Raw genomic sequence first — 15985 nt, 5'->3', positions numbered from 1 at the left:
TCCATTGGCTCAAGCTTTGTCGGAATTTTAAAACATGTGATACTTAAATCAATTATTTTGGTGGATAAAATCTTCACCAACAATAATTTTCTCTCTTTAATCCGAAACCCGGCAACATCCTTTCTCTCCTCTACAAAAAAAAAAAAAAACAGAAAAGAATAATGAAGTTTGATACAAAAATATATTTTTAAAAAAATTAGAGGGACTGGTTACCTAATACTTAAAAAAATAGGGAATTAAAATAAAAATTTAAGAATCAAATTGATTTTTTTAAAATTAAGTATTTTAATTCACAGTGATTTATAAATAATAGTTCATCATGCTACGTAATTAAATGAAAAATCAAATTTTCAAAGGAAGTTGCTTTCATAATAAAATTGGTGGACAGCATGCAGATTGCATCATGACGTCGGTAAAAAAATCACCAACGAACTTCTAATCACACACCGACGGAAGTGGTCCGTCGGTAAAACTGTGAAATCTTGTAGTGGACAAAGAATGAGGAAAACATTGAATTTTTTAAAAAAATTTGCAATGTTTTTTTTTTACATTTTTAGCCTTGGTATTTGGTGGATATTGTTTTTGGTCCTCGTAATTTCCACCTTTTGTTATGGTTTAAAACTTTTTTTTTTGTCATTTATTGGTCTTTAACGAAGAAAAGTGAAAGTAATAAGAAAATGACAAAGAAAAAAAGTTATTAATTGATAACATTTTAGTTATGAAAAATATTATTTATCTTGCTGAAAAAATAGATCGAGATTAAGAGAAAATATATTTTTCAATTTAATTTTATGTTTTTAGACAAGTTTTATGGGTATTCTGAGTTAATAAATTAATTTATTAATATTATATTTAATAAATGTATTTAGGTAAAGCTAGATTGAAAAAAACAATTGTACTAAAAAAAACATTAACCTAATTTTTCATGCATGTCTTTAATGGTCCCAAACTAGGTAGAGAGACGTGCTAAGGCAGATGAAAAGTTGTTCATCCATTTGCCAGGATAAAAGAATAAAAGGCCAGGAGCGTGGTCATGCTGGCCCGCACGTGTGGCCTTTTCTTTTACTAGGCCAGGCTCTCTAAGAGCTTGTTTGACAGTGTAGTTGCGGGTGCTTTTTAAATAATTTTTCGTGCTAAAATGCATGCCAATGATGTTTTTTTCATTTTTTAAAAATTATTTTTGACATTAGCACATCAAAACGATTTAAAACGTACGAACCATATTAAATTTTAATAAAAAAAATCAAATTTTTTGGAAACACGGGTTGAACTGCGTTCCCAAACATGCTCTAAGCCACACATGCCTAGACGTTTGACCCATTGTTTTTACTTTTAGCTTTCTTCTTCCCTTGGTTTATGTTTGTATAAATTAAAATAAATTAGTGAAATATGAGTTATGGCAAGTACGACCTAGAGGTTATTAAATTTTAATTGATGTTAATTAAAATAAATAAATTAAAAATATTATTAAATAGTCCATTGGCTCATGTTTTGTCAGAATCTTAAAACATGTGATACTTAAATCAATCATTTTTGTGGATAAAATCTTTACCAACAACAATTTTCTCTCTTTAATCCGATATCCGGCAACATCTTTTCTCTCTACAAAAAAAAAAAAAAAAACAGAAAAGAATAATGAAGTTTGATACTAAAATGTATTTTTTAAAAATAAAAGGATCATTGGTTACTAATATTTAAAAAAATAAGGAATTAAAATAAAAATTTAAGAATCAAATTGATTTTTTTTAAAAATAACTATTTTAATTCACAGTAATTTATAAATAATAGTTCATCATGCTACGTAATTAAATGAAAAATCAAATTTTCAAAGGAAGTTGCTTTCATAATAAAATTGGTGGACAGCATGCAGATTGCATCATGACATTCTCTCTACAAAATATATTTATAGCTAAAAGATAGTGCTTCTAACTTTTCCCTTCTATATATATACATTTGTATATCACAAGAATTGCGCTAGATTATTTCTCTTGCTCCTTAAAAGTTTGCTTTCCGAAAAGTACACAATCACTTCTCTCTGTTGTGAATATAACCAAGCTTTGTCCTCACAAAGATCCTGTCTCATTTCTCTTCTAAATCTTCAAATCTCTGTGTGTGGTTAAGTAGATGGAGCTGGCTATCATGGAGGTTCAAAACCAAGAGTACCCCAACACAGACCAAGTGGTTCTATTCATAGATCAACCAGACTCCAAACTCAAAATGTCGTCGCCACCACCACAGCAAGAACATTCCAAACTCAAACAGTCACCATCACCACAGCAACCAGACATTAAAGACCCTAAATTAACCCAAGCAAGAACAAAAACCCTCCGCCGTCTCAACTTCTCCAAACCCAAATCTCGTTTCACTGAAACTAACTACCCTCCCCATTCCAAAACCTTCCCTGAATCCGAAGAATACCAACCCTTAAACCCTCCAGAAAGCGCTACCTCCACAGATGAAGACGATGACGAAGAATGGTTTGAAAATGAAGAAGAAGAAGTTGATGCTGGAGAGGCCAAAAAACATTCCAAGTATCGAGCGAAAAGGAAAAGAAAGATAAAAAAGAGAGCCGTGATTGAGTTCATATTGTTTCTCATAATCATGACCTGCTTAATTCTCTCTTTAACCGTTGAATCCCTCAGAAACAAGGTCCTTTGGGGTCTAGTTTTATGGAAATGGTGCCTTATGGTCCTGGTTCTCTTCTGTGGCCGCCTTGTGTCGGTTTGGGTTGTAGGTTTTCTTGTTTTTCTCATAGAACGCAATTTCATGCTCAGAGAAAAAGTACTCTACTTTGTTTTTGGTTTGCGCAAGAGTTTTCAACATTGTGCATGGCTAGGATTGGTTCTACTTGCATGGATGAGTATGTTCCATGATGTCCACAAATCCAACAAGGTCTTAAAGAGGGTTTTCCGTGTTCTAATTGCTGTCCTCATTGGAGCTACAATATGGTTACTAAAGATTTTACTTGTCAAGGTTCTTGCTTCATCTTTCCATGTTGCTACTTTCTTTGACCGCATGAAAGAAAGCGTCTTCCACCACTACATTCTCGATACACTCTCTGGTCCACCATTAGATGAGGATGAGAGAGAAACTCCTCGTCGACGGACGCTAAGGCATTCGAAGACATTGCCGGCGAAACTGAGGGAGAGGGCATCAAGATCTAAGAGGTATGAGTCGAGGAGCATCGATATGGAGAGGTTGAGGAAGTTAAGTATGATGAGCAGGGCAACTGCTTGGAATAAAAAGAGGTTGGTGAGTTACATCAAGTCTTCAGGGCTGTCAACGATTTCGAGGACGGTCGATGATTTTGGTAATGCAGAATCGGAGATCAACAGTGAATGGGAGGCTAGAGGCACTGCTCAAAGAATTTTTAGGAATGTTGCCAAATCCGGTGCCAAGTAAGTTTAATTTCTTCTGCTAGCCTTTCTGGTTATATGAACATTTGATATTATACAATCCTTAGAAGAGACCATACTGTAGAGATAGTTAACCGATCTCAATTATGCTAACCTTGCTCGGTTTATTATTAATTTTTTTGTTAAGGGTTAACATATCTGGAATCATATATATCATGATTATTAGAAACTCGACAATGCTTCAATTATTTTGTCCGAAAATGAAATTGGGCCTTGAATAGCCTAATTTTAGTTTATTGTCACTAAATTTCGTACACACATAATTATCTCTTTATTAATCCTTAATTAATAAAATGTGAGCAAGATTTAGTACCAAATTATAAGTCAAAGCAGATTTTAACAAGAGCACCAAGCATCCAAATGTGAGGTAATGTAAATTAAAATATTTAACTTTTAATTTATACTTCTGATTTGTTACACTAAAAAAGTGAAAAAAATAATATTAAAATTAGCTTTTTAAAATACATATCTACCCATATATATTTCTTTTTAATGATATTTGAATAAATAAGATGATGATGATGATGATGATGGAAGTATATGAAATAAACTGAATTAAATTTTATATTTTATAAATATATGAATTCAATTTATTAATTAAATATTATAATTGAATTTTATTATAATAGAGAATTGGTTCTAAATAGCATGTTAAAGATTTAATCTACACTTTTTTTTTTCAAAATAAATTGTTTTTAAACATTTTTTTTTATCTAATGTACCTTATAACTTAAAGTTATTTATCTTATTTTTCTCATAAATTATTCTTTGTTTATTTGTTTTTTTTTTTTTTTAAGATTCTCTACTTTTCTCATAAATTATTTACGTCCTAGTCGATTTCTTGACAGTGGCATTCATCGGTGGTGTTGTGGGGCTAGGCACGTTCATGTTTTTCAAAAATCAAGCCTGGAAAACCTTTAGACTACTTTTGCTTAAAAAATTATTCAAAATGATGTTTCGACTTCATTGCCAAATAAGCCCTAAATACGAACATGCATGGTCATTTGGTGGGGACAACTAGCTGCAGGCTGCAAGAACATGCTCGTATCATGGGACGGGTTACGGACAATGAAATTAAAAACTATTGTCTATTTGTAATCATTTGGTGGGCACAATTCAAGGAACGTTTAGGAACGGTCCAACCCATATTCTTAAAAGTTTTAATTTTTTTTATTTAAAATTAATATTTTATAGTGTTTTTTAATAATTTTAATGCACTAATTTCAAAAATAATTTTTTAAAAATAAAAAAAATATTATTTTGATACATTTCTGAGTGAAAAACATTTTGAAAAGTAACCACAACCACACCCTTAAAATGTTTGGAAACGGGTTTTAATCATGTTTTCTTACAAATTTAAAATATTTTTTACTTAGCCCTATTTGTTTACTGGAAAATGGTTTTCTTGAAAAATATATTCCTGGAAAGTGAATTATTTTCTGATGTTTGGTAGTATTATGAAAAATAAATTGAAAAATATTTTTCAGTGTTTAGTTATGTCATGGAAAATGGATTAGAAAATAAATTGTTAATATGTTTTTTTCAAGTTTATTAAAATAATGAAGAACAATTCTTAAAAATAAAAAAGTTGAATGAGAATAAAATTGAAAAAAAATATAATTTCATAAATTATCTCAAATAAAATAAATAACAATCAAAATAATAGAGATCAAATCTAACAGATAAAAAGGTTGAAAAATGATGAAATTAAAAAAATTATAATTTCATAAATTATTTCAGATAAAATAAATAACAATCAAAAGAATGAAGACAAAATCTGATAGATAAAAAATTTCAATTAAAAAAATGAAAAGAGAAAAACAAATAACAATAATAAAAATAAGGATCAAAGTTGATATAAAAATCAAATCAAATCAAATTCTAAGGGATGAAATTAAAAATATGAGCAAGATTAAGTATCGAATTATATATATCATAAACTGAAATGAATCAAAGTCTATGACTTATGGTAGCTAGCTAATTTTATATTTTGTAAATATATGAATTCAATTTATTAATTAAATATTATAATTGAATTTTATTATAATTGACAATTGGTTCTAAATAGCATGTTAAAGATTTTAATCTATACTTCTTTTTCAAAATAAATTGTTTTTAAACATTTTTATCTAATGTGCCTTATAACTTAAAGTTATTTAACTTATTTTTCTCATAAATTATTCTTTGTTTTTTTTTTAAAGACTTTCTACTTTTCTCATAAATTATTTACGTCCTAGTCGATTTCTTGACAGTGGCATTCAACGGTGGTTTTGTGGGGCTAGGCACGTTCATCACGCCTGGAAAACCCCTTGACTACTTTTGCTTAAAAAATTATTCAAAATGATGGTTCAACTTCATTGCCACATAAGCCCTAAATACGAACATGGTCATTTGGTGGGGACAACTAGCTGGCTGCAAGAACATGCTCATATTTTCTATTTGTAATCATTTCGTGGGCACAATTTATTCCCAACTGGTAATCAAACGAGGTAAGGCTGAGAGATTTAGGGTGTTTGGAAACGTTGTTTTAATCATGGTTTTTTAAAAAATTTAAATTTTTTATTTAATTTTTTTTTATTTTTATGTTTTTAAATTGTTTAATTTAATATATTAATATAAAAAATAATTTGAATTGCAATCACTATTATATTCATAAATACTATTAATTTGGTTCACATAGAGGATAAGTGGAATTCAATAAAAAAGAAAAGGAAATGGACGTAAGACCCATTGCTCATTAAATTTAATACTACATTTGAAGTTAATCTTCCCATTACGCATTGATTAAAAAAAAATGCCTTCATAACGTGTGCCCTTATGGCATATTATATATAAAAAATATTCTTTAAAGTTAATTTTTCTTTTCTTTTTTTAAGCTATTGCATGAAATGCTTTTATTTTTATTTTTAAAATACATTTATTAGATTTTAAACATCAATTAATTTTATTAGTATTTTATATATCTAATTAACCTAATCCACAATTCAACCTAAATCAACATTAGCATTTCAAACACATGATTTTGTTAATTCACAAATTAACAACCTAAAATTACTAATTAAAAACTTAAATTACTTTTAATTAACCTAATTCCTAATTCAAAACCATAACATTCAATAAAATCAAAATAACACTAATTAAACATAAATTAAATCAAATTAATTGAGGGGAAGTGTTCAATATACCTCTAAAAATAAAATATGGGTAGTGATGGTGACCGGTAGTTGCTGTTTTGGCTGGAAAATTTCAGATCAACAGTTGGTAGATAGAAAACGAGAGGCTTCTGCATGTAGAGCAAGAGAGAGATATGGGTGACATAGAGAGAAATGATTGTTTAAGGACTAATGGAGGTGTTTTTGGCGGTGGAGAGAGAGAGAGAGAGGGGGGGGGGGGAAGAAAAGTTTATCTTTATCTCTAATTCAAAATGAGTTGCAAATGCCATCCAAAAAATACAAGTCGCATGTGACATCTGCGACACCACTGAGACCGTTGAAAAAATCTTTATGAGACGGGTTCATTGACACTAAGAAAGGTTACCAATAATGACTTGAGTGGGCCACAAGAAAGGCCTAAAGACAAGTGAGCCTCGATACCTTAGGACAACTCATGTGGCCTACTCCGTTTACCATTTGTGACCTTCTTTAGTGTCGTTGGACTTATCTTGTCGAGATCTTATTTATGGTATCAATGTTATCATCATCGAAGCTTCGATGTACTCCCAAGATCTCTGTTTTTTTACTTTTCTCTCTCTTTTCCGTTTTCTAAATTACAATGAGAGAGGAGAAATAAAAAATAAAAAAATAACCTTGAAGGCACACCGATGCTCCGATGATGGCACCACTAATATTATAAAAATATCTCAACAAGATGAATCTAACGATATCAAAGAATCTCACAAACAATGAACAGAATGGGCCACATAAGTGGTCCAACGGTTCTCACTTTCCTTTAGACTATTTGGGTGACCCACTCTGATCATCGTTGGTAGCCTTTCTTGGTGTCATTGAATTTTTCTCATCACAATCTTTCCAACGGTGTTAGTGGTGTCATCATTGGAGTTTTGTTGTGCCTCTGGGTTTTTTTTTCTTTTTTTCTTTCATTTTTTTTTCTCTCTCTCCTCTATTTTTATTGAAACTTATGTCCAACAACTTTGCAATTTGAGAGAGTCATATATGACCCTTGCGACTCGCAAATTGCATATGTCATATGCAACTTTCTAAATAGTGTTATTTTTCTAAATACCTTTTGCACTAAGTTATTTTATTATTTTCTTTACTATGCTAAAAAAAAAAGTACACTTGTTTCCATTTTGGTTAATTAGATATTTTAGTTGTCATCATCTCAAATTAAATTATTCTCTAACTTTCGAGTTTCACTTAATCAGAAAAGAAAAAATTAAAAATAATAAAAATAACAAGTAAAGAAAAACATGAGCCATGTAAAATTTATGGTTAATTAGAGGATGCTAATCAGGATGCCCACACCACGCTGCTAGCCAGATTAAAAGTCGATTTAATCATAAAAATAAAGAAAATACAAGGATGATGTTAAATTTTGAGTTGACAATAAAAATCTAAAATACGCATTGAAACCTTGATCAATATGTTGAATAAAATTAATAAAAAAATTATTTACGTAAAAAATTGCTAAAAAGAGTTGTTAATGACAATTAAAAACTAAACTGAAACGTCAATCGATGGATGCAAATAAAGAAATATAATTCCATGACATGACATTCTATTCATAATATTTATTTAATTATCTGTCATTTTGTTTTGCGAGCGAAAAATAAACTTTAAACAAGAAACAAAACACCTTGCTAGCATGGTTTCTTTGTTTTTTATTTGTTGAGCATTGCCCCACGTTGTAGGCCATTTGATGGCCTGAGTTCCAAATCAAATCGTGTTAGAGTTGATTTGGCAAGTGTCATTTGATCAAAGGACCCAATCATGACTCGGTTGCCTTATTTAAAATTCAATATAGATCCAAAATAATTTCAAGAAGCTTCCATTTCAAACCTTTGTCTAACTTGATCAAGCACAAGGACGAAACAAAAAAATATCAAAGGAAAAAATCGCAAAAAATAGAAGAGTTTAGGGAGCAAAATGAAAAGACAATGCCATATTAGATCGACCTTTGCCAACACAGTCTAATCGGCTAAATGTGCGGTCATGGTCATGACATGATCATAATGAGCTAACCCTATTTAGCTAGTTGTTTCTTCCACCTCTTTTTCACTTCTTTTCTCCTTGGTTAGGCCTTCATTGGGCTCGTGTGAGATGAAGTTTAGGGGTAAACTATAGAGCCACAAAAGAATCAGGGAGCAAAATAAAAAAAAAAACCCAATAGTTTTTAGAGATCCAAAGACCAAATGAAAAAAAAATCTCTATCATTTCCTTTCCCTTTCTTTCTTCCTAGTTGAGACTTCATTAAGCTTAGGTGCGATGGAGTTTGGGATCAAATTAAAGAGCTATCAAATAATCATGAACCAAATAAAAAAAATATAATAGTTATCAAAGAACTAGGGACTAAATAAAATAAACAATAAGGGACCAAATTAAGAAAAAATGACGGAATCCGTCGTGTTTGGACGATGCACGCATTTTCCTTTGGGACCCGATACGACTCTTTTTTATGTCGTCAGAATTGTCTTTTCATCTCCTCTATCCCACGAAGGTGCATGTCATTGATGAAAAAACGATGAAGCTTTGACATCCTTTTTACTTGTAAAAAATCTTTTGTGGTCGTTCATAGTGATTCGTGAGACAAATAAAGGTTTTATTTTTTAAAAATATTTTTTTCAATAATGCTACTTATTTGATCAATGAGGTTAAATAAAATCTTTAAAATATTTCAAGTTTTAATGTGAATAATTTGCATATAACTGGACTAAAAAGGTGTGATTGGGTGGTATGTGTCATAAATCCAACAATGAGAGAAATATAGCAAACATGTTGGGGTATGTATGCATAACATTGACAACGAGCTCTCTTTAATTTTTGTGACCATGAATTTATGTTGTCGAGCATGAATTCACTAGCTTCAGTTCTTAACAAAACATCTAAAGTGGCTTTGGGATCCTTCTAATACCCCAACATAAGTTCAAATGTAAGTGTTAGGATCCTTCTAATACCCTAACATAAGTTTAAATGTAAGTGATACAAAGAGTATGTTGAAGAAGTTATGTACAATGATCATTTTATAATTACTATATATGCCTATTTGTTTGACATATTTTTCCCATTTTTGAATGTTTCAAGGTATATAGACGAGGAAGATCTATTGAGTTTCTTAAAGACCGTGGAGATTCATACCATATTTCCTCTCTTTGAAGGAGCTGTTGAGACTGGAAAAATCACAAAATCTTCTTTCAGAAATTGGGTGGTAAAAAACCCAAAACCCATTTGCTTTATTTTTTGTTTTAAAGGCTCACCTTACTTTGTTTACATGCAGTAAACAAGGAAAGTTCGCCTAAGTTAAAAGATGATTGCTTTCAAATTAGGATTAATAATTTGTTGTGTAGTTGAAAAGGAGATTTAATGCTTAATTAGTTATCACATCATCACCAACTGATCAAGCCTATATGGTGTGGATTTGATTCCAGGATTCCATACATAGTGCCATTTTCTCTCCTTTAACCCCTCTAATCAAGGACTAAAATGGGATTTACTTTTTCCTGTATTTATTATGGGAAAGAACATCAACAATTTTTTCAAAGACAATTAATTTTCTTCTTTGCTATGTTTATGTTTTCAATTGCTAGGTGCATGCCTATGTTGAGAGAAAAGCATTGGCACATTCCTTGAATGATACCAAGACTGCTGTACAGCAACTTCACAAGTTAGCAAGTGCAATAGTGACTGTAATTATAATTGTGATCTCCCTTTTGGTAACGGGATTGGCGACGACCAAGGTTTTAGTTGTTTTCACATCTCAACTTCTACTCGTGGGGTTCATGTTCCAAAACACTTGCAAAACTATCTTTGAGTCCATCATTTTCGTCTTTGTTATGCATCCTTTTGATGTTGGCGATCGTTGTGTTATTGATGGCGTACAGGTAATTTTTTTTTTATTAAGCCCTAACTAGCTAGCTAGTCACAACATAATTGAACCTAATTGAGTGAATATATATATATATATATATATATATATATATATTGCAGATGATTGTGGAAGAGATGAACATTTTGACAACTGTGTTCTTACGGTATGATGCGGAGAAGATATATTATCCCAATTCTGTTCTTCTTACAAAGCCTATTAGTAATTTTAGAAGAAGTCCAGACATGGGGGATGCTATTGACATCACCATTGATGTCTCCACTTCTGTTGATGACTTCAATGCTCTCAAGAAAGCTATACAACTGTAAGTTATTAATCTCATTTGCATTCAAAATATTTCTAGTGTTAGACAAAATTAATTCTTAAAGTAATTAAGTAGCTTGCCTAAACCACACTTGTTTTGCTAATAAAAATCGATATTTTCTAGATATTAGTTAATTATTACCGATTTTCTCTAAATATCTAACATATTATGTAACACATATATTGGTAATATGCAGATAAAATGCAAAAGCTTTAGAGATTGGTCAATTGATAATTAGCATTTGTATTAGTTTTCAAGAAAATACCATTATGAAATACTGCAGATACATTGAGAGCAAACCAAAGCACTGGAACCCAAAGCACACATTGCTGGTGAAGGAGATAGAAAATGTAAACAAGATGAAGCTAGCTCTATGTGTTCAACACACCATGAACCATCAAAACTACGGGGAAAAGAGCGCTCGAAGATCGGAGCTTGTTTTTGAACTAAAGAAGATTTTTGACAACCTTGGCATTAAGTACCATCTCCTTCCACAACAAGTACATCTTACGCATGTAAACATGACTAGCAATGGGGGAGTGTCAATGTAATCTTGATACAAATGAAATTATTTGGAGTGGAAAAAGAAAATTATCACACATTCAATTTGAAAAACTTAGTAAATTGCCCTTTTTATGCTATGAACATTCATGTTCCTTTATCTATGAAAACATTCATTGTGACCTATAGGGATCTGAACCGGTCCTATTCATTGGAAAGTTAAGATATTATGTCTGTTTTATGGATGATTTTTGTAAATACACTTGGATTATACCTTTGTAAGAAAAATCCGACTTTGTTAACACTTGTTTAGCTTTTGAACAGTATGTCACATAACAATTCAAGAAACACATCAAGGTTTTCCATTTTGACGGTGGAGGACAATTCATAAATTCCAAACTATCCTCTCACTTCATTTCAATTAGTATCCATCATTAGGTATCGTGTCCTTACACTCAAGAACAAACAAGTATAATTGAAAGACATCATCGTTTAATACGTGAACTCGATATGACAAATTTATTCCATAGTGGTACACCTCTCTTTTTATCGGTACAAGATTTTACTACCGCAGTATACCTTATTAACTGATTATCATCGTTTGCTCTTGTATTTGAAACTCCATACTTCAAACTTCATGGTCATCATCCTAATTACTCTGTGTCGCGTGTGTTTGGTTTTAAATACTTCCCTTACACATGGGACACACGACAACACAAATTTGATCCGAAAACTGTTATTTGCATCTTTGCAGGCTATAGTGACACACATAAAGGTTATAAGTGCTTTCATCCCTTTAGTAAAAAAAAAAAAACATTCATATTAAGACATGTGATGTTTGATGAATCATTTTTTTTTCCTATAAAGATACTTTGAACTCAAGCACTTCACCTCCCATCTCTTATATCAACAACATTTTTAGTTCATGGTTATCTCACATTGGCAATACTCTATAAAAATTCAGCCTCCAGTATTGTCCATGTTATGCACAATCCTTCTTCCACCAATGCCACTTTATACTCCAAACTCAAAGTCTATATTTGATGCTCTTCAACACCCAGCAGATGAAAATCCTCATAAATCTGATGGCATCAGTTCTAACTAGGAATCCTGACAGGAACTACCATATATTAAGAATAACTTTAACATACATGAGCCTCTCATATAGTATCCTTCACCTACATATGACAAAAATTTAATTGTCCCACAAGTTCATAGCCCACCACTTACACATCCTCCAACACCCCCTTCCCCCTCAATGTTACTCGCTCCCAAAGAGGCATTGTTAGACCCAATCCTAAATATGCCTTTACTTCCATTGCCTTCTCCTATGATATTCCAAAAACTCCAACCAATATCAGATTTGTATTGACCCATCAAGGATGGAAATTTGCAATGGAAGAAGAGCTTGAGGCGCTCCACAAGAATCAAACCTGAGACCTTCTACCTCACACACTTGATATGCATGTTATTAGCTCTAAATGAGTCTTTAAATCAAAGCTCAAACCTAACGAATCTCTCGATCACCTTAAGGCTCGTGTTGTGGCTAAGGGAAACCATTAAATTCGATTAAGCCTTGAAAAAATTTCAATTGAGTCCTTAAACATCCAAACTTGAATTTTCCTCCTCAAATTAAATTTTCTTTGTCAATAAGGTATTCATTAGTAAAAAATATATTATCAAATCCAATTTTGATCTTCCTCAAACAGTCTTTGGCCATTTCTTAGGTGTTCTGGTATGTTCTTCTCACTGATATATTTTTTTGATTTTCTTCCAACATTTCTTTGAATTTTTTTTTGTATTTTGTATTTTTTTTCTTTTTTCTTTGTTTATGTGGGGCCCAAAAAATAAGTAACAACACATACATCGAATATGGATTAACCTTTTCAAAGGCATAATCTATGACTTCTTTGTTGAATATGAGCAAAAAATTCTTATTATGATTAATCTTAAAAGATCCTTTTCAAGTCTTCATCTCGGTTAAATCTTATACACATTGGAGAATACAAAACAAAAAGGTGGGTTTGAACCTCTTTCATAAAAAAAAGACAAAAATTGTTTTTATGTGCAGTAATTTCCTAGCCTTGGTCCTTGGGGAATTCCCCCCAACAAGTTACATCATCTCAGATTATTTCCTGTATTTAGAAAAATTTATGGTCTTAGCTTAGAAAATTCTATGAATTTTAGGATTATTAATTAGGTATGCCTTGATACAATATTAATTATTAGGGAGTTAAGATCCTAAGGGCATGTTCTAAGCCACTATATGAAGGGTAAGCTTACTATCTAGTCTAAAAATGGTCTATAATCTGCCCAAAGAACACCTTTCATAAAGGCAATGTAGAGTTTTATAAGGAATGATTGAGGCATAGTATGATCATCATTACCAAGTAAATGCTCGGCTCATAGTTGCATATTTCATGAATCTAAACCTCGAATGAAAGTCAAGAGGCAAATCGCTGCTCCCCACTTAACTTAGAATTAAGTTTATTCAAAAATTAAAATGCATGAAGAAATTAATCCATACCCAATGTACTTATGCATGAGTAGTATGTAAAACAAATGCATGAGCAATATGTAAAACTACATTCTAAAATTAAATTTCAAGGACCAACAAAAATAAATAAGCAAACAATCAAACAAACAAAGCTCAGTCCGACCAGACAAGTCTTTAATGGAGTCGTTATCCTGTCGTGACGTGCTGACGTCGAATGGTAGGGCTATCTCCTAGAATTGAAAAGGGTTTTGGGTTTAATCATAAGGTTATGATTTGAGAAAGTCATCATTTAGTATCATTGTCACTAAGAAACCTATGGTCTATGAGAATATGGGTAAAAAGACTAGTTCTGCAAGGAGAAGATACATCACCCCTAATGCGCCTTACCTAAGGTAAGTTGTATTGTTGATTGATTGTTATTGTAACTCGTGTTTCTATATGTTGGTCTCATTTAAGGTTCAAGGTAGATCCCCCTTCGTGAGGAAATTTCTACCTTATCATGTTAAATCCTAATCGTTCTAAGATCTAAATTTTAGCATCGTATTTATTTGCTACTTTGTATCTGTAATACCTGAGGGTAAACTTTACAGGGTAATTTTATACCCTCAAATATTAAAGTCTACATATAAATCCTAGCACCACAAATACTAATTAAACAAATTAATTGTTATGAGAGGTTGACATCCATGGGTAGAGAGGAGGGAACCTGTCACAAGGAAAAAGATCGAAGAGCTTTGTTTATTCTTTGTGTTAGTTTCGATTCACAAATGGGAGATGAAGATGCGTTTGTATATATAGACTGACAAATAGTTGAAGGAAAAAGTTAAAGCTATTGTCGGTGTGCTGATGGGTGGTCTTGACTTTCATGGTGGCTGTTTTTGAAGGGTTGATGTGAGGGTTGTCAATCAGGAAGGGAAAGGCTGATGTGAAAATTATAAGGGATTGATGCTAGTATTGATGGGGAAGGTTTGTGGTTATTGCTAGGTTTGGTCTGGAGAAGGCTATTGAAGCTATGTTTTTTAACCAATGTGAGGGTGGTTTTTGCATAGTAGAGGGGTTACTTAAGGTGGTTGTGAGCCGTGGTGAAGAGGCTGTTACTGGTGGTTGTGTTGTTAAAGATGAAGGGTTGAAAATGATAGCTTTTTTTCTTTGTATGGCTGGCGACTCCTTTTGTCAAGATATGGTTATGGTTTTTTGTGTTTGTATGAGTATGTGAGTTGCAGAGAAAATTATGAAAAATGGTTTTTTGATTTTGTTTTTGTCTCCCCTCCCTTTTTTTAGTGTGAGATAACCACCTATTTACAAACAAAATCATTTGTCTTTTTCCTTCGACCTAAATTTTTTGGTCCCTCATTTTCTTCCTTTTCACATTTGATCCCTTTTCCATTTATTATATATTTTTTATTTCTTATTTGTTTGTATTTTGAATTTTTTTAATAAAGCAGCGTCAACATCAACTCCATGAGAAGAATTAATCAGTGCGTGTTAATAACAGAACACGTTGAAAATAAATTTTTAAATTCTGAATTCTTTTGAAAAGACACTGAAAATGTCACAAATACATCAAGAACATTTTATTTTATTTTTTAGTATTTCAAAAATATTTAAAAAAAAAACAAGGGATGAAAACTAAGTTATGAGAATATTAATGTTGCGATGTCGCAGTCGCACAAATTAATTACCCTAACTTAAAACACACAAGATAGTATAGAGCAAGCAAGGGGTCGATCCCACGAGGAAGGTCTGGTTCAGATTTTTATGCTATACATTATGTAATTGGGGGGAATTTGATTTGCAATGATTTAAACTATGAAAGAAATTAAACTAGCAAACAAAATCAATTGAAACTGAAATATATCAAGAAAACAAACCTTGGTTGCAAACACATATCCACCAACAGAAATCACAACCGATCCTTGAAACGAAACTCCAGTTTATATTCTGAATTTTTATCTTTTCTTAACGTTGGTTAACTAACGGATCCGCCGTATAACTAACCCTAACCAACAAACAATCACAGTGTCCGCACTAATGATTTAATCCAATGGCAACCTTAAGATCTAGATAAATTCATTAATCTTAACAACCAAGTTGTCAGCTTGTGTTGCTTTGATCGAATGTTCTTCCTAAGTTTAATAACGTAGTTCCGCTACAATTATCAAGCTTAGTTTTGCTTCACAAGTTTATATACCACAACTTCGGTTT

The 15985-nt window shown here is 31.7% G+C and overlaps 1 protein-coding gene across 2 annotated transcripts in view; it reads left to right on the top strand.

The window, feature by feature from the left end:
• The first annotated feature begins 1971 nt into the window (after positions 1 to 1971).
• Positions 1972 to 15985, top strand: part of LOC7482412 (mechanosensitive ion channel protein 10) — a 41534-nt gene continuing 27520 nt past the window's right edge. Inside the window, exons 1-5 of one of the 2 annotated variants that reach the window (XM_052446594.1) lie at positions 1972 to 3398; positions 9677 to 9800; positions 10180 to 10473; positions 10580 to 10782; positions 11066 to 11467. In XM_052446594.1, the coding sequence (XP_052302554.1) occupies positions 2125 to 3398; positions 9677 to 9800; positions 10180 to 10473; positions 10580 to 10782; positions 11066 to 11333 (2163 nt within the window). In that variant the 5' untranslated portion in view covers positions 1972 to 2124 and the 3' untranslated portion in view covers positions 11334 to 11467. Of the gene's footprint in view, positions 3399 to 9676; positions 9801 to 10179; positions 10474 to 10579; positions 10783 to 11065; positions 11468 to 15985 lie in introns of those variants that run through there. The other variant, XM_052446593.1, reaches the window with a different exon arrangement.

Source organism: Populus trichocarpa, chromosome 13 (assembly GCF_000002775.5).
Source record: "Populus trichocarpa isolate Nisqually-1 chromosome 13, P.trichocarpa_v4.1, whole genome shotgun sequence".
Lineage (NCBI taxonomy): Eukaryota > Viridiplantae > Streptophyta > Magnoliopsida > Malpighiales > Salicaceae > Populus > Populus trichocarpa.
Note: the sequence above shows the minus strand (reverse complement) of the source record. Positions and strands in the feature narration are given on the sequence as shown.